This window comes from Ceratotherium simum, chromosome 16 (genome assembly GCF_057802395.1).
Source record: "Ceratotherium simum simum isolate JZ-2026a chromosome 16, ASM5780239v1, whole genome shotgun sequence".
NCBI lineage: Eukaryota > Metazoa > Chordata > Mammalia > Perissodactyla > Rhinocerotidae > Ceratotherium > Ceratotherium simum.
In genome coordinates this window covers 35746854-35769032 of record NC_141915.1, presented here as the reverse complement: position 1 = coordinate 35769032, position 22179 = coordinate 35746854, and the positions used below count along the sequence as shown (strand labels likewise).

Sequence of the window (22179 nt, the reverse complement as noted above, 5' to 3'; positions counted from 1 at the left end):
CCTGACAGTCAAGGCTAGTAAAGGAGATGAGGTGAATTAAATGTGCTTTCTTGAGCAAGCCAGTGAAGTGTTTATTTTCTGCAGGTCAGTCAACCCGGCACAAGGCCTTATATTTGGAATGGATCTCTTCTCTCTCTTACCTTCCTGAGTTTTCTGGTCTCCTCTGACTCTCTCATTTCCTCAACCTTTATTCTTAGTATGATGTGACTGGTTGTGAGTGATGGTTTGTTTTTTTCTCCCCCACCCTAAATGGTTTTCAGTAGGTGTGGAGATGGCTCCTTTGATCTGGTTTTTCTCCATGCATTGGGTCGGCCTGTGCTGCAGGACCATTTGTTAAAGGTTAATCACATTTTTTTTGGCAGGCTGTTTCCCAGGATGTTTATGAGTGTATAGAAGAAGACTTCCATCCTTGTGATAAAGCAAGTATGAAAGCACAAATGCCCAAATTATTCCGCCTCTCCTTGGCGCTAAGAGAAGGTCTCTGCTATGCTCCCTGATTTATTAGGCCAATTTGGCATGACATCTGCTTTGTGAGGCTCTCGCTACCCTAAACCAACAGAAACGCAGATTCATTCGGCATCCTTCTCAGCTGAAGATCTGAAGGTATACGGCTGGTGGGCTATATTTCCTCTCCTGTCTCGGGAGTTTGCTTCTGAGCTCACTGAGGCCCTGACAGGTGCTGACAGCCCAAAGGAGAGGCTCAGTTGTGTAAAGTAAATAGGATAATCAAAAAATGTGGTTACTAGAGGATGACCTCTATCTAGCTGGCTCAGCTACTCCGGGGAAATGAAGCTGACGGCTGTGAATGGGAGGAAAGACAGCGCACAAAGTGTCTGTCTCCAGGCGCCACTAACGGCCTGAGCACGGGGCAGCAGCGGGGTGGAACAGGCTCCGGTGGGGAACAGGCCTTCTCTTCTTCCCCAGTGCGTCTTGTCCCTGGGCTGTCCAACAATTTGAACCCCCTGTGATTAGAAGTATAGTGCTGGGCCGGCCCTGTGGCTTAGCGGTTAAGTGCGTGAGCTCCGCTGCTGGCGGCCCGGGTTCGGATCCCGGCGCACACGGACGCACCGCTTGTCCGGCCATGCTGAGGCCGCGTCCCACATACAGCAACTAGAAGGATGTGCAACTATGACATACAACTATCTACTGGGGCTTTGGGGGGAAAAAATAAATAAATAAAATCTTTAAAAAAAAAAAAAAGTATAGTGCTGTGTAGGAGGCCAAAATTACAGAATATGGGCTCAGTCAGTTAATATTTAATTTTAATAATAGTTGTTACGTTTGAACAGTCAGCAATGCACACACAAAAAATCTTCAGTGAATGTTTACACACAGTGTGAACACATGCTGTAAATATGCAGTGGAGAAGGAGGGGTGAATTCACAGTTAACAAAGCTAAAAAAAAATCCTTGTTATAAAATACACAAAGCATATAAAAATATTTCTCTGAATGCATAGATTAAGACTTTAAACTCACCTACCAGCAATGTGCAGTCTTATCCCACTGCCGTATACAGGAGTCAGTTGACCCCAGAGGACTTTATAAAGGAGAAGAGGAGACCAGTGTTGGCTCATCTCTCACTGGAGGCGCCAAGCCCCTCGCTGGCCTCTGTTTCTAGGCCCAGGAAAGCCCTGGAGCTACTCCTGTGTAGACTACCTCCCAGCCAGGGGCCTCCACTGCTTCTGAGAATCTTGAATTGATCTGGATGGCTGGAAGAGTTTTAACCCCAGTGATTTAGAAATGAGTTAATACTGAATTTATTGATTCCAGGATAGAACTAGCCTTAATTTATCAGTAAATTGTAATTTTTTTCAAAGGAAAGGGAAAAAGAGGTTAGTATGTCTAGATAAACTAGCTTCTGACTGGTTGAAACACAAGGGAGGTTTCTTCTTGAAAGCACTTCATAGACAGAGGGTCATAAGTAACCTTTACTCTGCTATGCAAACACTGTAAAGGGTGAGTAACTCACCATCACTAATTGGTGGAATACAATTAAGTCACTGAACAGTGACTCCATGAAGTCGGCCTTGAACACACCTCAACCTCAGCTCAGCATTTAGGCGGCAGCAGGAGGCCATTATCCTAGCACGACGTCCTCTTCCACTGACACCTTCTGCACGATGTCTCTCAGTCGTGGCGTTCCAATAAAATTAACCCAGTTAGGAAGTTAAGTTTCTTTGGAAACTATAGGCACTATGGGGAAAAGCTTCTTAAGACAGCAGGGAGGCTCTTCAACAGCTGGCTTTGAACCCCTGTTCTCCTGTTTGTCTAAGTGTGCTCTTTCTTATTTCTAGAGTTAAGCTGTTTGTTTCAATAAGACAGTGGCTTTTAACAGTAATGACACTGAAGGAAGGGAAAAGAATCCTTGAATGCATTCTTCAAAAAAATTCTTATGCCATGCTGAAGAGTTTAATCAGATGTGTGTTTGTGTTTTCCAGAACAATGCCCAGTAGACTCACAATTGACTTTGTTAAGTGGATTGGTGGTGCTTGTAGGGGATCCCTAAGATCAAACAATTTGTTTACAAAAGCAACAGACTTCAGCGTTGTGTAAAAATCCTAATAATTTCAAAATAACCTTTATCTTTGATACAAAAATAAAGATGCTAACTTCTTTAGCTCAGTTTCCCACAATAACCTTTAAAACAGCAACAGATTCAGTCTCAAAAATTGCTTTTCATTCCTAGTAGACAATGAAAGTGGAGAAGACTGACTGGCAATGTTTGTGCTCTTCTCATTCGGTGCGATTAAATGTGTAGATGACAGGAATCACTTCAGAGTTTAAAAAAAAAAAAAAAAAAGCAGTTGCTCTTTTGGAAAGCATCAGAGAGCCCTCTAGTGACCACGAAGGGGAGTTAATGCAGAGATGACTGTCTAGGCAAAGGTAGACTGCAGACAGAGAAGCAGTCATGAGTGTTTACAAAGGAAAAAGTGGGGGAGGGGAAGCTCTTTTGGTTAACAGCGTATTTACAATTAGGTAACTGTATTCCTAAATACTTTAACCTGAGTAACATTTATAAATATGTTATGTGAAACCTCACAGCCACAAGTCACACTAAAATTCCCTTGTCCAGTACCTGTGCTTTCCCCAGTTTCCTCTCTAGTCAGGTCACACTTCAGGAGAGTTGTGAGCATGCAACACCAAAAGTGCATCCCGGCCCTTCAGGTGCGCTGTCAACAGGAGTGGCTAGAAGCAGGCTCCGCTCTCTCGCAGCTTCTGCTCAGACCACCCTTACACTCTGCACTAAAACACACCGGGTACAGAACCGCCGGCCTCTGCCTCTCCAGACCACTCCTCAGCTGTTCACAGCTTCAAGCAATAGGTTTATTGTGCACCAAGAGGCTTAGAAGTGTGGCACCGCTGCTCGGGGTCAGGGGCTTCCTACCTTGGCAGAATGATGTTAGTGTATGCTACGTGGTGGCACCAGGGGCCCTCCCGGGCATCCAAGGCATTTAGATCAATGGCTTGTCCTTGGCCCAGAGATAACACACTGTCACAACACTCAGTGATAAAAGTCCTGCTGCATTAGTAAGTCAGTTTTGAAGCTCTCCTGTTGTAGCAAGGCCGCTCAGTCAGTGTGGATGCAGCATTTCTGAACAGAAAGTTATTTTCACTTATCATTAGAACCAATTCCAGCTCTTGGAAATCTTGAAGTCGAGCAACATCTTTGTCCTAAAACAAACAAGTTAAACAGATTAGGAGGAGCCACTTGTCTCTATATGTTTGGTGTGCTGTTTTGATACTAGTATCCTGGCTCGTTTTAAAGCCTAGAAGCAAGAAAATACATCAATATCCCTGTGGCAGGCTGTCAGCGAAAGGGCAGGAGAGTCCCCAGGGGCAGAAGTTGGGGTGGCATGGTGGAGCCCTCAACCACAGTGCTACAGGATGAGCACACCTTGAAGGAAGAGGCAATTCAGGGAGCAGTTTTCCTCAGATGCCCTAAGAAGCTAGAAGCTTAATGATGTTCAAGGAACCCAGACAAGTTGAAGGAGCACACATGTATCTATGTGGGTTGGCCCTACAATTTAACCTGGTTCTTATGTTATAAAACACAAGGCACTTCTGATAGAGCACTAAGGTAACCCTTACAGATCGCCACGGAAACTACCGAAAACAGGTACATGTGAATGGTAATTCAGAAAATTCTCTCTAGTATCCTACAACTTTCAAAAATGCCAATGTCGGGCCAGCCCCGTGGCTTAGCGGTTAAGAGCGCGTGCTCCGCTACTGGCAGCCCGGGTTCAGATCCCGGGCGCGCACCGACGCACCGCTTCTCCGGCCATGCTGAGGCCGTGTCCCACATACAGCAACTAGAAGGATGTGCAACTATGACATACAACTATCTACTGGGGCTTTGGGGAGGAAAAAAAAAAAGGAGGAGGATTGGCAATAGATGCTAGCTCAGAGCTGGTCTTCCTCAGCAAAAAGAGGAGGATTAGCATGGATGTTAGCTCAGGGCTGATCTTCCTCACACAAAAAAAAAAGATTGTTAAAAAAAGAAAAAATGCCAATGTCAATATAGACCCAGTAGAGGGAAAGAAAGCTCAATGATTACATTTGGAAAACCACCCTTTGCTCCTTTTCTCTTCTCTTTTCATTTTTTCAACTATGACCCATATAACGAAGGAGGAAGCTGGTATTTTCCAAATGCAAAAAGCAACCAACCATTCACTCATGCCTAACAGACCTTTCTTACCTTTCTTACCAGAGTATTGGGTAACTTTCTGATCTTCTCCACTTGATCTGGATTAACACCCAGCTCACAGCAACTCACTCTGAGCAGTTCTTGGTAGGTGAGCTCCTGTCGGTCCAGTTCAATTTCAATGAAATCATTTTCTCGAAGAGATGGGTTCTGAATCCTCACCTTGAGTACCAGCTCTAGAAAAGAAGGGGGAGAAATGTTAATGAATGGTTCTGGCATAGTCAGCCTATAATTTAAATTTTATTTTATTTATTTTTTCCCCCAAAGCCCCAGTAGATAGTTGTATGTCATAGATGCACATCCTTCTAGTTGCTGTACGTGGGACACGGCCTCAGCATGGCCGGAGAAGCGGTGCGTGGGTGCGCGCCCGGGATCCGAACCCAGGCCACCAGCAGTGGAGCACGCGCACTTAACCGCTAAGCCACGGGGCCGGCCCTCAGCCTATCTAATTTAATCTTTTCCAGAAGACTGTGGTTCACAAGTAAAAGGGGAGGAGGGACAACCATCCCAACTGTATAGAAGGATAATTTACTTCTGCTGTTGGAGCTGAGGAGGTAAAGGCTTAAGAATGGGTTTGTGAATCAAACTACACATAAGCAGGGGAAGGGAGGTAAAAAGAAGGTACAAGGGCAAGAAATAGAACATGAATTATTCTAAAAAGATTTAATAATTGTGAATCTAAAGGTATTTATGAAATATGAAACTCCTTGCAATACACACAGTAAAAGAGCAAAAAGATAAGGTACTAATAAAAATTAAAGTCTAACTACAATTTGAATATAGTATACTTTATTTATTTATTTTGAGGAAGATTGGCCTTGCGCTAACATCTGCTGTCAATCTTCCTCTTTTTTTTTTTCTTTTTTTCCCCCAAAGCCCCAGTACATAGTTGTGTTTCATAGTTGTAGAGTTGTGGCTCTTCTATATGGGACGCCACCTCAGCATGGCTTGATGAGCAGTGAGTAGATCTGTGCCCAGGATCCAAACCGGCGAACCCCGGGCCGCCAAAGCGGAATGCACAAACTTAACCACTACGCCACCGGGCCGGCCCCTATAGTACACTTTAATAAGGAAAGAGTCTTGGCTTTGGGAGTAAATAAACACTGTTCTTCATGGGTCTGGGATCTAAGCAGTCTGCCCATAAATTCTGAGCCTGGCTGCCAAGATGGCCCAAGCCAAGCACCTATGTGCATTTGGTAGTTCCGCTTTGCTCCTTATATATGAATCCCTCAAGGCACCCCAAGGCCACTGTTATCGGCACCTACGGTAGCAGGTCCTCAAAAACAGAAAGTGAGGGAGTTACTTAAATGGAAAAAGGAAAGGTAAGACTAGACTGTACCCTGTGGTGTTTGACTGGAATTGGAGGTATCAGGATAAACTTGTGGTTTTTTTTGTTTGTTGCGGTAACATTGGTTTATTAACCTGTGGTTTTTAATATTTAAGAAAATATATAAACAGATATAGAAATACAGAAAAAAGTATATATATAATTGTTTACATGTGTTTGTTTGCTTAGCTTTTTTCTTTCTTCCTTTCCTGGCTCTGTCCTCTGGGCCTAAAAGAAATGACACACCCGCTGCAATGAGCACCCTAGTGTTCACGTGCTAGTTTCTGAATACCATTCTCACCAAACAGAATGAGGGCTCCTTGCAGAAATGGCCTAGTCCAGGGCCGGGAAAGTTATAGTAGGAGCCTGGAACATCTGCTGCACCAGAAAGTAAGGAAGTGCTCCAAGAATGATGGGACATGTCCAAGGGACACAAGAACTGGCTTGAAGGGGTTCCCTCTGGACAAATCTGGCATAATTTGAACATCAAGACAGTTACAGTAATGGATTATAACCTAATAAAATAAGAATCTATGAGTTCATAGTGATATAAATGGAGGAGAAGGGAAGGCCTTTCTTTACAGTAGAATATCAACTAATAAATAGAGAAAGAATGATAAGAAATCATTCCACAAAATAAGTGGCCTGGACTCTTCCAGAATATTTGGGTCCAAAATGATAGAGAAAGGCTGAGGAAATGTTCCAGATAAAAGGAGACTAAAAGGACATGAAAACTAAATGCAGTGGGTGATCTTGGACAGGGGGCAGGGGTGGATGGAGTGAAGAAAGCTACAAACCGCATTGTTGAGACAACTGACAAAATTTAAATATGGACTATGGATCAGAGAACAGTATTATATCAAGGTTCCAGTTCCTAAATTTCATAATTGCACTATGGTTATTAAGAGACTATCCTTGTTCTTAGGAAATACACACTTACGTATTTCAGAGTAAAAGGACAAAAGGTAAACAAGTTGTGAAAAAGAGTTCCTTATACTAGTCTTGCAACTCTTCTGTAAGTTTGTAATTATACTCAAAATAAATAAATAAATCCCACCCTCACCTCCTGAAAACCAGGAAGTGAAGCACTAGACTTCTGGACACTGCCTGCCTCATTGCAGAGGCTGTTTGCTGATGTTACCTTGCATATTAAATGGAAATGCTCCAGTGAAGAAAAATGGTTGGAATGCTGGCACCGGTCCTGCATATGTCCCATTTTGAGGCTCCAGAGACACTGGTGGCTTGGATGGGACAGAAGAGAACAATGAGCGACTCTGACTCACTGGTGGCTGACAAACAGGACCTGGTTTTGTGCTTTCTGGTGCTCTGAGTATGGCAGAGGGGGCAGACACATCCCCATTCTGAACCAGTGCCAAAGAGGTGTGGTCCCGGGGAAAGGTCCCTAGCAGGGGAGGGTTCCCAGGGGGGAGCAACGGAGGTGAGCCATCTGCAGGGGGTGATGCAGGAGGTGTGGTGGGGCCCCCATTCTGCAGCTGGGCTGGATCCTCTGCCGCGGGGGTGTAGAGAAAAGGGAAGGCTGGGTTGGCCAAATAGTTGGGAACAAAGGGCAGTTCTGACTCCTTCTTCAGCTGGGGGAGGTTGTCGTCGTCATCATCATCATCTTCCACTTAAAAAGAAGAAAATACAGAACATTTACATAACCCTTTAAAAATTACCAAGAAAAGAGTGTCTCGTGAAAGCTAGTGTCCTTCGGTATATGACAAATATTTTGGTCAGTGTTTACGGCCTCTTCAAGTCAGAAGAGAAAATATTTCATTAGGTTTATGATTACCATTTTTATCGTCTTAAATTTTACAGATTAAAAAAATAAAACCTTATAAGCCTACCTTTCCAGAAACAACATGGAATTACTATCCTGGCACAGTAATAGTACCTTTGCTTTTAGAACAGACTAGTTGTTTGACTGGCATTAAGAATACAGCTACTAGGGGCCGGCCCGGTAGCGCAAGCGGTTAAGTGCGCACGCTCGCTGCGGCAGCCCAGGGTTCGTGGGTTCGGATCCCGGGCACACAGTGACGCACTGCTTGTCAAGCCATGCTGTGGCTGCATCCCATATAAAGTAGAGTAAGATGGGCACGGATGTTAGCTCAGGGCCAATCTTCCTCAGCAAAAAAAAAAAAAAAAAAGAGGAGGATTGGCATCGGATGTTAGCTCAGGCCTGATCTTCCTCACCAAAAAAAAAAAAAAAAGAATACAGGTAATAATATACCACAAGTCTTAAATTAGTTTGACAAAATCAAAAGTTGCCCCAAAACACAGACTCACCTCCCATAATCTTCCTGATTTCTCTCCTTGATGTTAACTGGACTGGCATTTCTCCTTTTGTGGTAAGAATCTCTTTGTCAGCTCCTGATTTTAACAAGTAAGAGACCACCTGACCATGATTCCGTTTACATGCCCAGTGTAAACAGGTCCTGTCCCAAAGAAAAGGAGAAAAGAGTGACTTAAAAAGAGGCGAGGTGATTTGGGATTTCAAATTCTACATGTTAGTAAATAAATATACGCAAGCCTGATAGAGTTCAGCTAGAACCAGGAAACCAGGCTGGTAATCTCAACTTTTCTTTTCAGAAAGCAGATAATCAAAATATTTAGTATGCTTAAAATGTATGTTTAAATTTCATTTCTAGTCCTTGGGAAAAACTAATTTATCCTAGGAGCTTTAATTTCAATGGCTTCCAGAAGGCTGGCTGGCTGGATAACTCTAATGGTATTGCTGAGCATTACTGTATCAATATTGCTCATCAGATTATCCCATTCTCTTTAAAACAGATTTTCATATTGCCACATTCCTTTTTAGGGACTATGGAAACTCGCTTCATATGCATCAAATGTCACTTGAAGATTAAATATTATGAGGCTAATAACCATCTCCTATCCATAGCTTGCTCTGCCACTAAAATTATTTTACTACAGCAGATATTCCTGTCTGAATTTCAGCTGCTTCCTCTTTTCCTCTTTACTTTTCTTTCCTTCACCAAAAAAAAAAGGATTTCCAAATTTCTGTTTTCAAAAAAGTTGGCTTCTCTAGTTCTCTCCAGAAGGCTACAAACATACCCTCATCTGCTTAAACGTAAGGCAGTGCATGCAGACTTTAATTCCTAAGGCACTTTAAAAATGTACATCAGCGACCAACATTTTCTAGAACAAACTCTTCTAATATATTAGACTCATTTAACTAAGACTAATTATTTAATACTGGACACACAGGAAAAGATTATGCACACTCTGAAGGGCTATTATTTTAACACTGCATAGAAATATAATTAGCATGCTGGCAAAAACTCCATCTTAACAGAAATGAAAGGATTCAGAACTACTAAATTCATCCCCAGTTGTTGCTAAATGATTTTATGGAAGGAAAATACTTTTTTCCCCTGTTTTGAAATGTCCTCATTCACCAACTCTCTAACTGAACTGAGATAAATATCTTCAGAGCTTATAGCCAAATACAGATATGGTAAAGACTAGACCACAAGGGGCCGACCCGGTGGCGCAAGCAGTTAGGTGCGTGCGTTCCGCTGCAGCGGCCCAGGGTTCGCTAGTTCGGATCCTGGGCGCGCACCGACGCACCGCTTGTCAGGCCATGCTGTGGCAGCCTCCCATATAGAGTGGAGGAAGATGGGCATGGATGTTAGCCCAGGGCCAGTCTTCCTCAGCAAAAAGAGGATTGACAGATGTTAGCTCAGGGCCGATCTTCTTCACACACACACACACACACACACAAAATAATAGAACATATGTTCAATAGTGACGGTTCAGGTCACTAACTTGGCAAGTATAACTATCTAGAAAGTTCATTTGGTTCCAGGAAAAAGCTGATTTGCCCTGGGTATGTTAACATTTATGAATTACAGAAAGCTAGCTTGTCTGGCTGGCTGGGAGCAACTCTACTATGTTTCAGAGTGCCATTCCATGCTATTATTCATTAGAATTAGATTATCCAGGTGGCATTAAGGTGTGCACTATGATGAAAAGACTGCCAATTTGGGAAAAATAAGGGAAGAGTCTCGATGTAAACTACTAAAATACAAGCTCCATGAAGATAAGGAAGTGTCTGCTTGGACATACAGGTGCTTACTTAATATTTGCTGAACAAATGAATCAAGAACAAGGTGGACATTGCTGGGAGTAGAAGAATCCAATACATCCTTGATTCTGGGCAAACTGCAGCTGAGTGCGCGTTTGTGTGTGATGTCTATGGCCTAGGCTTGAAAAGTGAATAATTATAATGATAAGCGAGCACTCAAAAATGAATGGCGCATGATGAGAAAAATATGTTCTCTTTTGAAAATAAAGTGCTCACTTGCTAGTAGTAAATCACTTGTTCATGACAAGCTTGAGAGTGAAGGAGGTAATTTACTGCCAGTGGGTCTGAGACACTCTGGGACAAACCAACTAGCTAGCTAAAGCATTACTGTGTAAAGTGGGGTTAAGTCAACACAGTACATCCCCCACAGCCCCGTGCCCTAGTGATCATCATTTACAGTCCAGACCTGTGCGGCTCTGGGCAGCCATAACTCTGAGCCATTGCAGACAGCCAATATTTTCAACTTCTTCATGAGCCATTATACTTGCTCCTTAAAGCCAAGGGGTATACATGACACAAATTAAAATTGATTTGGGAACTCTATCTTTAAACTTCAACTCTTTAAGCTTTAAATCTGCAGTCAGGATATTCTATTAGTGCTGGGAAGTATTGCAGACCAGAGGTACTGGGCATCATTCATTAGTGCTAAAACTGTGGTTACTGAGCAACTAAGAACTGAAAGCAGTAACCTGTTTTTCTATGCTAGAGAGTAAGTTTTTTTGAGGGTAACCTTTATATCCTATTACCCAGCACACTGCTTAATAAGAAAATAATAGTTAATACTGATATAATGCTTTACATGCTGGTTATTGTTCTAAAGGCTTAGAATATATATATATACATATTTTTTGTGTGTGAGGAAGATCAGCCCTGAGCTAACATCTGCCAATCCTCCTCTTTTTGCTGAGGAAGACTGGCCCTGGGCTAACATCCGTGCCCATCTTTCTCCACTTTATATGGGACGCCGCCACAGCATGGCCTGACAAGCAGTGAGTCGGTGCGCGCCCAGGATCCGAACCTCGAGCCCTGGGTTGCCGCAGCAGAGCGCGCGCACTTAACCACTTGCGCCACCAGGCCGGCCCCATTTTGAATGTATTAACTCACTTAATCCTCTAAACAGGGGCCGGCCCTATGGCTTAGCAGTTAAGTGCGTGAGCTCCGCTACTGGTGGCCCAGGTTCGGATCCCGGGCATGCACCCACCCACCACTTCTCCAGCCATGCTGAGGCCGTGTCCCACATACAGCAACTAGAAGGATGTGCAACTATGACATACAACTATCTACTGGGGCTTTGAGGAGAAAAAGGGGGAAAAAAAAGGAGGAGGACTGGCAATAGATGTTAGCTCAGGGCCGGTCTTCCTCAGCAAAAAGAGGAGGATTGGCATGGATGTTAGCTCAGGGCTGATCTTCCTCACACACACAAAAAAATCCTCTAAACAACCCATGAGTTAAGTACTATTATCAACATTCCCCCATCTTACACATGAGGAAACTAAGGCAGTCAGCAAAATAAGCAAAACAAGCAGTATGCTAGGTGGTGATTAAGTGGTATAGGGACATTAAAGCAAGGGAGGGATCAGGGAATGACAAAGGCAGGAGAGGGGCACGGTGCAATTTTAAACTGAAGGTCAAGGAAAGGCTCACCTAGAAGGTGCCATCTAAGCTAAGACCTGAAGGAGGTGAGGGAAGATTAAGGCCTTGAATCAGACTGTGCCTGGTGTTTCAGGAAAAGCAAGGAGGTCAGGGGAGCAGAATGAAGGGAGCAAGGGGGCAAATCCCAAGAGGAGACATAGAGGTAAGGAGGAAGGATGGAGGCAAGGAGTAGAAACTGGTGGACGCTGTGAGCTTTTACTGAGTGAGATGGGAGCCACCAGAGGGTTTTGAGCAGAGTGAAGTGACATGACTTATGTTTGAAGTCACAATCTCTCTAGCTGCTGTGTTGAGAAAAGACTATAGGGCATAATGGTAGAAGCAAGGGGACTAGTTAGGAGGCTCCCGCGATAACCCAGGAGACAGAATGATGGTGGCTCTGTACCCGAGGTGTCGTGGTAGAGCTAGTGAGAAGTGGCCCGATTCTCCACCGCTGAAGGTGGAGCTGGCAGTATTGGATGTGGGACGTGATGGAAAGACAGGAGGCGAGGAGGACACCAAGGGTTCTGGCCTGAGCACCTCAGATGCCGAGATGAGGGGGATTCAGCGGAGCAGGCCTGAGGCAGTCAGGGGGCTGCAGGGAGACCAGGAATTCAACCTTGGACATGTTGAATTTGAGACGCCTATTTGACATCTTCCCCAATTAAGTCTATGAGAAGCCTCTTCAGGTTACTTCAGAGTCAACTTACATTTACTCAGCATCTACTATGCGCAGGCACTGGGGTAGGGAAAGTAGCGTCTGGAGTCAGGTGCTGAGTTCACTTCCCAGTTCCACTTGTTATTAGTGCCTTTGAGTGGATTCCGACTCCTAGCAACCCTCTGCGCAACAGAGCGGAACCTTACTCATTCTTTTTGCACCATCCTCACCTTCCCGCACTGCATCAGACAATGCTCTGCTGCTATTCATAGGGTCTTCACGGCCAATTTTCTCGGAAATGGGTGGCCAGGTCCTTCTTCCTAGTCTGTCTAGTCTGGAAGCTCCGCTGAAACCTGTCCACCATGGGTGACTCTGCCATTATTTGAAATACTGGTGGCATAGCTTTCAGCATCACAGCAACACACAGCCGCCACAGTATGACAACCCACAGACGGGTGGTGTGGTTCCCTGACTGGGAAACGAACCAGGGTCTCGGTGGCGAGAGCAACCAATCTTAACAACTGGACCACTCCAGCTCCTCTAGTTACTGTGAATTCTATGACCTTAGGGAAATTACTTAATCTTTCTGGGCCTCAGTTCCTCATCTGCAAAATGAAGAGACTAACAATAGCTATGTCCCCGAGTAGTTGTGAATGAGATAATACATGTAAAGCCCTTAGAACCTGTTTATGCTATAGAGCAAGCTCAATAAATGTTAGCTATTTATATTATGCTTCATTAAGTGCTTGTTATGCTCAAACACTCTACTGAAATAACTGAAAAATGAGGTGACTACGGCAAGGTCGCATAGCTGGGCAGGAATGGAGAACCTGCAGGGAAGACCAGGCTCATTCCTCTACACAACACTGCCCCCTAGTGCCAACAGTGATTCACAGCTTGTGAACCACCCACAATGCTCGGAAAAGGTACACACAGAACGGCAAGCTTGTTTGCAAACACTTTTAAACAAAACAAAATAAAAAGGCAGTATCCACCGTTTCCTGGCTTTCTGGACAGCTACCTAGGCTGTTTTCTTTAGGGTAAAGAAGCAGATAGATTTGTGAGGTGTCAGGAAACAGTGGTTCTTGTCCTGGCTCTCTCATATTAACAGTTGTGTAACCTAGGATAAGTTATTCTCTGGGGCTGAACCCATCCCCAATGTCCCTTTCAGTTCTAAAACTATGATTCCACTTAAAAAAATAAAACATTTGCAAACTCGCTTTAAGCTAGCCAAACAGGCTGGTTAAGCATTACCTGGATCAAAGAAAAATTTAAATGCGAAGAGGGCAGAATAACACCACATTCAGTAACTTAAAACTAAAAACCTGACCACCAGCACATCTTAAAATGAGACTCCTTATTTAATTGGGAAGGACTCAATAGCAGGCAGGCATCTAATAAAGCCTTGGATCAACTTCTATATTTGCTATTATAATAAGAAAACAAAGCAAAACACTCTCTAGGATAAACGAATGAGTCTTCCCTCAGCAGGCAGCAGTAGCCAGCAGCAAAGCACTGCTGGAGGGGGACAATAGACAAGCAGAGGAGTGATGCTAGGGGTTTGTTTGGTTTTTTTGGTTTTTTGGTTTTTTCTGCTCTTGGGAAAAAGAAAGCGTGCTGGTTTGTAAGATTCATTTTTGCTCAGCTGCTTATGCTTTTTGGTCTGCAGATGTGTTCTTCAGAAGCACCTATGGCAAAACAATCCAACACTGGAACTGGGGTGAGCTCCGTGTTAGCCTCTGCGAGTTGAGGCTGGCACCGTTCTGGCCAAGTGAGACGGGGGCGTGGGGCCGGCGCGGGGCGCCAGGGTTCGGGGAGGCGCTGCCCCGGGCACACCACGTGCGCCGGGATTCGGGCAGGACGCGCTCCGACGACACCAGGCAGCGGGCCAGGGCTGGCCTCCAGAGCGCGCCACCCGGAGGCGCCGGGCCACGCCTTAGCGGGCGCCGCGGGCAGCGCCAGGCCGGGGTCGCGGGCGGCCGCCCCACGCCCCGGCCCGGCGGCTCTGAGCCTAGGCCCCCCCGCTCCCCACTTACCAGCCGTTGACCTCATTTTGGGAGTTCACATCCACCCCGCTCTCCACCAGTTTCTGCACCTCCCGAATGTCCCCCAAGGCCGCGGCCTCCCGCAGCCTCTCCTGCTGCTCCTTCTGCTCTAGGAGGGCGCTCATCTTCCCCTCGGCCCCAGGCCCCCGCCCGGGCCCGCCGCCCAGCCCCGGGGCCTGTCAGTGCCGCCGCGGCCCGCTCCCCGCCATGGGGAGAGCGCCGAGCTCGCCTGCCCTGCTCGCGCCGCCGCCCGCGCCCGGCCCGGGGCTTCGGCTCCCTCCCGCGGGCTCCCCCGCTGCTCCCGGCCCGCAGGCCCAAGCCTCCGCCCCGGCCGCGCCTCCCGAAGGCCGGCTCCGGGGGAAGCTATTCAGAGTGACAACCCTGACCCAGATATCTTCCGTTCCTACCCTCGGCCCCGGCGCCCAGGCTGCCTGTTTATGTAACTGCTGCACATTATTCTCCGCCGTGATTCACCGACTATTTTTAGCCCTCCCCACCCCGCAGCTTCCAGGGAGGAGGATAGACACATGGAAAGAGAGGAAAGCATGTTTGAGAGCCAGAAAAGCCTTATCCTCTTGCGCAGACTGTTTACCAGGAGTCAAAAATAATTGGTGTGGGTCCCCCCCACCCAGTTTGTTTGCTCTTTTTCCTTATCGGAGCCAATGCTTGCCCAGCAGGATGGGGAAATGGGCTGAAAACGATCTTACTATTATATACCCATTATTGCGGAGATAGATTACACTGTGCTTTCTTCTTTTGACAGTGCATGGGACCATTCAGTTGGGATATTTATTTCAATTGCTGTTGTTTTACATCTCATTTTAGATAGGAATTTCTTCTAACTTGGCTTTCAGGAAAAATATTTATATTATGCCTAGAGTCTACAAAGTGTAATTTATTATTGCTTATAATTCATAATTAATTACTTTTCATGAAGGCCATGTAAAGAAAAAAGAAAGAAAAGAAGGACACCAAAGAGGCTTTGGAGTTATCCTGGTCCTGATGCCAGGAGCTCAGGCAGAAGACCTATGGTGTGCATATAAAAAGCATTTTGCTCAACTCCTTGCCTAATCAATCTAATAAGCCTCAGAGCCTGGGTTGGCACTGTTTTACTACCCAGTGAGAGAAAAAGGACATATTGTTTTGCTGAGCCCAGGTGCCTCAGAGAGATCTTCCAGTGTGGCACAGGATGGAACCTTGCAGATGGCGTCAGGAGGATTAAGGAAATAAACTGGGGTGGAAAGGAGGAAGGCCTGAACAAAGAGAGGAGATGAGATAGGAAGGGACAAATTTAGGCATGGAGTTTTCATTTCCCTCTCTTGGGGCTGCCCAGGGTCTGCACAGCAAGCATTTTTCTTGCTACTGTTAGAAAAACCCATGTCTGTTTGTTTATTATGATACAGCAATTCACCCAGTACACAGTGCACACCAGGTGGTGCTGAATATAAACTGACTACACACTTAAATTAACCCCCATGACAAATTGGAACTCTGCTTGAGCCTACATTTTTATTTGTCCCCCAATTTAAATTTTAATTCTCAGATCCAGCATGATACTCCCTCTGAAGCTGACATGCACAGCAATGGAATTGGATCCTTTAACACAATTTGAGTGACATGGGAGTAGGTAGTGGCCTCTTTTTGTAAAAAGCAATTAAAAAAAATTGGTAGTGATGGCACACCAAAGTCTGTGAGTTCTCTTATGTGTTTATTTGTCAAATTGTCCTTCCTTAAAAGGATTATAGCACGTGCCCTGCAATAACTGTTGAATCAGTGAATATTAATATCTTCTTAAACTCACCCTCTGAATATCTCTGACTCCAATCTTCTGCTTGTTATCCTTGCATAAAAAACAAAACTTTCCAGCCAGCCCTGATGGCCTAGTGGTTAAAGTTCAGTGCACTCTGCTTCAGTGGCCCGGGTTCAGTTCCCAGGCGCAGAACCACACCTCTTGTCTGTCAGTAGCCGTGCTACGGTGGTTGCTCACACAGAAGAACTAGAAGGGCTTACAACTATACACAACATCTACTGGGGCTTTGTGGGGGAAGAAAAAAGGAGGAAGATTGGCACAGATGTTAGAGTAGGATGAATCTTCCCCTGCAAAAAAACCCAAAGCAACAAAACTTTCTCCACAAACAAGATCTTTAACCCTGGCCATAATTGAATGCAACCTGATGGCTATTCTATGACTTCTGTTTATCTATATTTTTCATGTGTCTAGGCAATTATATAACTCACTGGGTGTATTAAGCATGCTTTGTTTGCCAGGGACTATTCTAGTCACTGAAGATGCTGCTGCCAATAAATCAGAGTCCCTGATTTCAAAGAACACAGTCTAGCAGGGGAGACAAGGCAAACAATAGAATGTGATATTACGATAAAAGCAGTATGGCATATGGCATAGTGGTTGTGAGCAGGGAGATTAAAACAAGACTGCCTTGGTTTATAGCCCAGCTCTGCCACTCATATAATCTTTGATGAGTTACTTAACCTTTCTGGGCCTCAAATTCTGCATCCTCAAAATAGGGATGATGATAATAGCACCTACTTTGCAGGATTGTTCTATGGACTGAATGAATGTGTAAAGTCTGGGCACTGGAAACAGTCAGTGGATCATGCATATGTTACAACAAGGTTAATTCAAGGGAGAGCCCTGATAGATTGGAAGGGCAGTGGTGGTCAGGAAACAAGGATAACATCCGGGGTTCTAGCTGGGTAGATAATGGTGCCACTTACTGAGATTTGGGCCAAAGAATGAAGAGAAGGTTTCAGGTATAGGGATGAATTCACTTTTGAATCTGTTGAATTGAGCTTTCTGAGGACCTTTAATGACTACTACTATCAACATTTACTCATTGCCAGGCACTACGCTAAGTGCTGTACATGAGTTATCTCATTTAATTCTCACAACAACTCCATAAGGTAGGATCATCATTATTATCTGAGGCACAGAGAGGTAAGTAACTTGCCCAAAACCATACAGCTTAGTTGGTGATGGAGTAAGGCTTTGAGCTCAAGCAGTTCGACTCTAGAGCCTGTGCCTTCTCTTCTGATTTTCATTTAAGCGGAGACGCCCAGTAAACAGTTGTGTATATGGGTATGACATTTAGGAAGGAATTCTGGGCTGGTGATTTGGGTTTGGCAGTCAGCAGCAAAAGGTGCTAGCTGAAGTTGTGGGAATAGAAGAGATGGTCGCAAGAGAGTGTGTTGAATGTTGAGAGAAGACAGCCAAAGACAGAACCCCAAAGAACACCCAACATTTTAAAGATGGACAGAAGAGGAGAAATCCTCAAATGAGACCAAAGAAGAGCTGCTGGAATAGTAGAAGGAAAAGCAAAGGAATGGGAGAGTTTGGAGAAAAGAATGGGATCCACAGGGTAAAATGCTGCAGAAAAGGCAAGAGAAAGAGGACTGAAAAGTGTAGAATGGATTTAACCACAGGGAGATTGCTGGTGACCTTGGAGAGAGAGGTTGCTATGCAATGGTGGGGATGGCAGCCAGCCTATAACGGGGTTAGGAGCCAACAGGAGCTACCTCCTACATGTTGTATACTGTGTGAGAATCTGGGAAAACCAGGGTGAATAAGAAATTGCATCTGACCTAAAAGAACTTTCATTGTAAAGGAAAAGACTGATATTTGCAATATCATGTGACCAACCCAAAAATGTACAAGGATGTTAAATGGTGGCACAGAGAAGAGGGTGATCAGTTGTGTGTGGCAGGCAGAGAATGAGGGTCCAGTTTGACTTCATAGGGTGATACTTAGGCCATGAGCTGAAGGATGGGTCGGAGTTGCATGGTGAGGAGCACTCCATGCCTGCAGCAGTGTAACATGGTGTAATGTGGTAGGAAGCAGGGGTGTTCAAGGTGTGGGGGAGCAGTAGCAAGTGAAATTGGAGAGGCAGGTCAGATCATGGGTGACCTTGTAGTGTTTGAATTTGAGAGTGGGGATGATGGGGAGCCACTGCAGTGTTTTGAGACATGACCAGATTTACAATTAGAAAGGTGACTCAGGCAGCAAAGCAGATGGAAGATGGAGTTGTGGGGGCCACACTGGAGGCTGGGAAGCAGTTAGAAGACCAGTAGTCACTGTGGCTTCCTTTCTGTATTTGTTCCCCAGAACTGCCATAACAAAATACCACAGATGGGGTGGCTTAAACAACAGAAATTTATTTTCTCATAGTTCTGGAGGCTAAAAGTCCAAGATCATGGAGTCAGCAGGTTTGGTTTCTCCTGAGGCTTCTCTCCTTGGCTTGCAGATGGCTGCCTTCTCTGTGTGTCCTCACATGGCCTTTCCTCTATGTGTATGCCTCCCTAGTGTCTCTTTACGTGTCCAAATCTCTTCTTCTTATTAGGACACCACTTAGATAGGATTGGGGCCCACCCTAAGGGCTTCGTTTTAACTTAACCACTTCTTTAAAGGCCATAGCTCCAAACACAGCCATGCCCTGAATAATGACGTTTCAGTCAACGATGGACCGCATATATGACAGCGGTCCCATAAGATTAGTACCAGATAGCTTAGACGTGTAGTAGGCTAGACCATCTAGGATTATGTAAGTCCACTCTATGATGTTCGCATAACGAGGAAATCGCCTAACGATGCATTTCTCAGAATGTATCCCTGTTGTTAAGTGACGAATGACTGTTTGGTCACATTCTGAGGTACTGGGGATTAGGGCTTCAAAATATGAATTTGAGTGGGGAGGGGACACAATACAGTCCATTAACTTTTCCATTAGTAACACATATGGAATGGGGTCTGGAGACCACGGGCTGATAAGATTAAGTTGTTTCCCATCTCATCATCAGGAAACAACTGTTAAAAAACAAAATTCAACTGAGTAAATTTGAAGATCTAACTGGCTTTATTCAACAACTCATGAATCGGTCAACAACCCGTCTAACAAACAGAAGGGTGCTCTGAGGAGTTGTATAAAATGGAAGGCTTCTGTAGGTAGAAACATGCAGGACAGGGAAGTTATTAGCAAAAGAAAAGAAAGGATTATTTCAGGCAAGGTCACCTTCCCTTAGGAGGACAGGCAAGTGGTCTTATCTTGCAGATTATTTCACTAGTGTTGATCAGGAAATTCCAGCCTGATTGGTTTAAAACTCCATTCCTGGGAGAGGCTGAGACTGCAATTAGGTTAGGTATTAAGTATTGGTGGGGCTTAACACAAGTGACTCCATTTTGCGTTTGTTTCTTTTTAACACAACCAACTCATATAATCTACAGAAGTTATCTGTAAACTGGGCATTGTGATTTTAATAAAGACAACTTTTATCTCTGAGTCCTTGATGCCCCGCAGAGAGAGTGAAACAGATGATGCTGGTGCTGGTTGAATTAACAAAGGATAAATGAATGAATTCATTATCTGCAGTGGTAATACACACTGAACTGTGGCTGCCCTTAGAGTCTAGGAAAAGGAGAGTTGGAGAGTAAGATTGCCTAGTGTCTGACTGGTAGAGGAACTCTTGCTGGGCTGGCCAGTGGCCTAGTGGTTAAGTTCAGCATGCTCCACATGGGCAGCCCGGTTCAGTTCCTGGGCATGGACGTACACCATTTGTCTGTCAGTGGCCATGCTGTGGTGGCAACCCACATACAAAATAGAGGAAGATTGGCACATGTTAGCTCAGGGCGAATCTTCCTCAGCAAAAGAGAAAAAAAAGGAACTCTTGCTTCTGCGATCCCAAAGGCATTTCGTTTTTTCATTTCAAGCTATTGTTACATTTTTGTTTTCACGGATCAGGAACTCCCTGAGAACAGGTTCTTATACATCTATCTTTGTCTTCCCAGCCACTAACCCAGTTCCTGGCACAGAGCATATGTACCATTAAAATTTGTGGAATGAATGAGGGATTTAGATTAAAAAGTTTTAGTGAGCAGAAGCTGTAACTTGGCTTCAGGTTTTATAAGTCCTGTTTGCGGTTCAAGATGTATACTTTTTCTCCCCCTCTTTGGTGGTAGTGACAGTGGGGAATCTTCAAAAAATGCTTCATTGAGAAAATAGCAACCATCAGCTGAGTACTCCATCTCACTGCTACATCTACAAACTGATTTGTATCTTTTTCTTCATTCTTGTTTCAGTAGAATGAAGCTATTTCTTCTAGCAAAAGCCAATAGCTACAAATATGCCCCAGAGTCTACCTTCTTGAGAACGTGGAACTTTAGCTATCCTCTTCTTTTATCTTCTACCTTCTCCTCCAACATTAAACATATTCTAATTTCCCATCTTAAAAAAGCCTCCCTTGGCCCATACTTCCTTTCAGTTCTGACCTTATTTCGCTGCTTCCCTTCTCAAAGTTCATTGTCCAACCACCATTTCTCTTCCTCATTTTCCCTTCATTCCTTCAGTGCATGCCAGTCTGGCTTCCAATTATGAGATCCAATGGATACTTTTAAGTCTTCTCATACCAGACCTTCAGCAGTTTTCTACAATGTTGATCACTTTTACCTTCTTGAAACAGTTTCTCTGTTTTTCTGCCTTCTCTGACTCTATATTCTTCAAATTTTCCTTTTACCTCTTTGGTTTCCCTTTCACATTATTCTCTGCTGGTTCCTTGTGTACTCAAGTCTAAAGCAGCATCTCTCAAATGTTTGGCATCCTCAAGCCACTTAATGAGCATCCTGCATACCCAGGACCACCAGTTTAGGTATATTTAAACTAATCAAGAACGTTGTTTCATGTATAGACGGTCCCGACTTAAGATGGTTTAACTTCCTATTTTTTGACATTATGATGGCGCAAAAGCGATATGCATTCAGTAGAAACTCTACTTCAAATTTTGAATTTTGATCTTTTCCAGGGCTAGCAATATGATACTCTCTGATGATGCTGGACAACCAGGCGATCATGAGGGTAAATAACTTATACACTTACAACCATTCTGTACCCATACAACCATTCTGTTTTTCAGTTTCAGTACAGTATTTAATAAATTACATGAGATATTCAACACTTTATTATAAAGTAGGCTTTGTGTTAGATGATTTTGCCCAACTGTAGGCTAATGTAAGTGTTCTCAGTATGTTTAACTAGGCTAGACTAAGCTATGATGCTCTGTATGTTAGGTGTATTAAATGCATTTTTTTTTTTTTTTTGGTGATGAAGACTGGCCCTGGGCTAACATCTGTTGCCATTCTTCCTCTTTTTGCTGAGGAAGCTTGGCCCTGAGCTAACATCTGTACCCATCTTCCTCTGTTTTGTACCCCGGAGGCCACCACCACATGGCTTGATGAGCAGTGCCTCCGTCTGCGCCCAGGATTCCAACCTGCGAACCCCGGGCTGCCAAAGCGGAGAACGCGAATTTAGCCAGTACACCACGGTGAAGCCCCCTTAAATGTCTTACATTGTATCAATTCATTTAATCTTCACAATAACATCGTATGTGTAGGGGATTATTATTATCATAAGCTGCATTTTACAGATGGGGAAACGAAGGCACAGAGTGGCAGAGCTGAGATTACCAAACCAGGCGACCTGGCTTTAGAATCCATACCCTTAACTGTGCTACGTACGTATGACAATTTGTATTGATATATTTGATTTTATTTCTTTAGTGACTGTCTCCCTCACTAATCCTCAAGGTCTGTGGCAGCAAGGACTGTGAAAGGTTCAGAATTTAGCTTCAAGCTTCAAGAGCTTACCTGGCACATGGTAAATACTCAGATATTGGTTGAATAAATGAATCAATAATTTAAAAAAATT

At 44.4% G+C, this 22179-nt stretch overlaps 1 protein-coding gene across 3 annotated transcripts; it reads right to left on the bottom strand.

Moving 5' to 3' along the window:
* Positions 1-1241: 1241 nt before the first annotated feature.
* ANKRD40 (ankyrin repeat domain 40) lies at positions 1242-14752 on the bottom strand. Of its 3 annotated transcripts, none has more exons than XM_014790829.2 (5): positions 14462-14752; positions 8317-8465; positions 7172-7657; positions 4707-4879; positions 1242-3673 (listed from the first exon to the last, which is right to left on the bottom strand). In XM_014790829.2, the coding sequence occupies exons 1-5, from the start codon at positions 14593-14595 to the stop codon at positions 3527-3529; spliced, it is 1089 nt and encodes a 362-aa protein (XP_014646315.1). In that variant the 5' UTR covers positions 14596-14752; the 3' UTR covers positions 1242-3526. The 3 variants fall into 3 exon arrangements, with proteins under 3 accessions (XP_014646315.1, XP_004434778.1, XP_087297111.1); XM_004434721.2 differs by having other exon boundaries at positions 4698-4879; positions 14462-14750; XM_087440985.1 differs by lacking the exon at positions 14462-14752 and adding an exon at positions 10545-10817 and having other exon boundaries at positions 4698-4879.
* Positions 14753-22179: the final 7427 nt, after the last annotated feature.

What these genes read in the sequence shown, in the direction of transcription:
- ANKRD40 (XM_004434721.2), bottom strand. Translation starts at nt 14,595, where the DNA reads ATGAGCGCCCTCCTAGAGCAGAAGGAGCAGCAGGAGAGGCTGCGGGAG. An exon ending in CAAAATGAGGTCAACGGCTG is followed by an intron (nt 8,466 to 14,461) that starts GTAAGTGGGGAG and finishes TCTTTGGGACAG; the next exon opens with GACCTGTTTACACTGGGCAT. An exon ending in ATTTCCATTTAATATGCAAG is followed by an intron (nt 4,880 to 7,171) that starts GTAACATCAGCA and finishes CTTCTTTTCTAG; the next exon opens with AGCTGGTACTCAAGGTGAGG.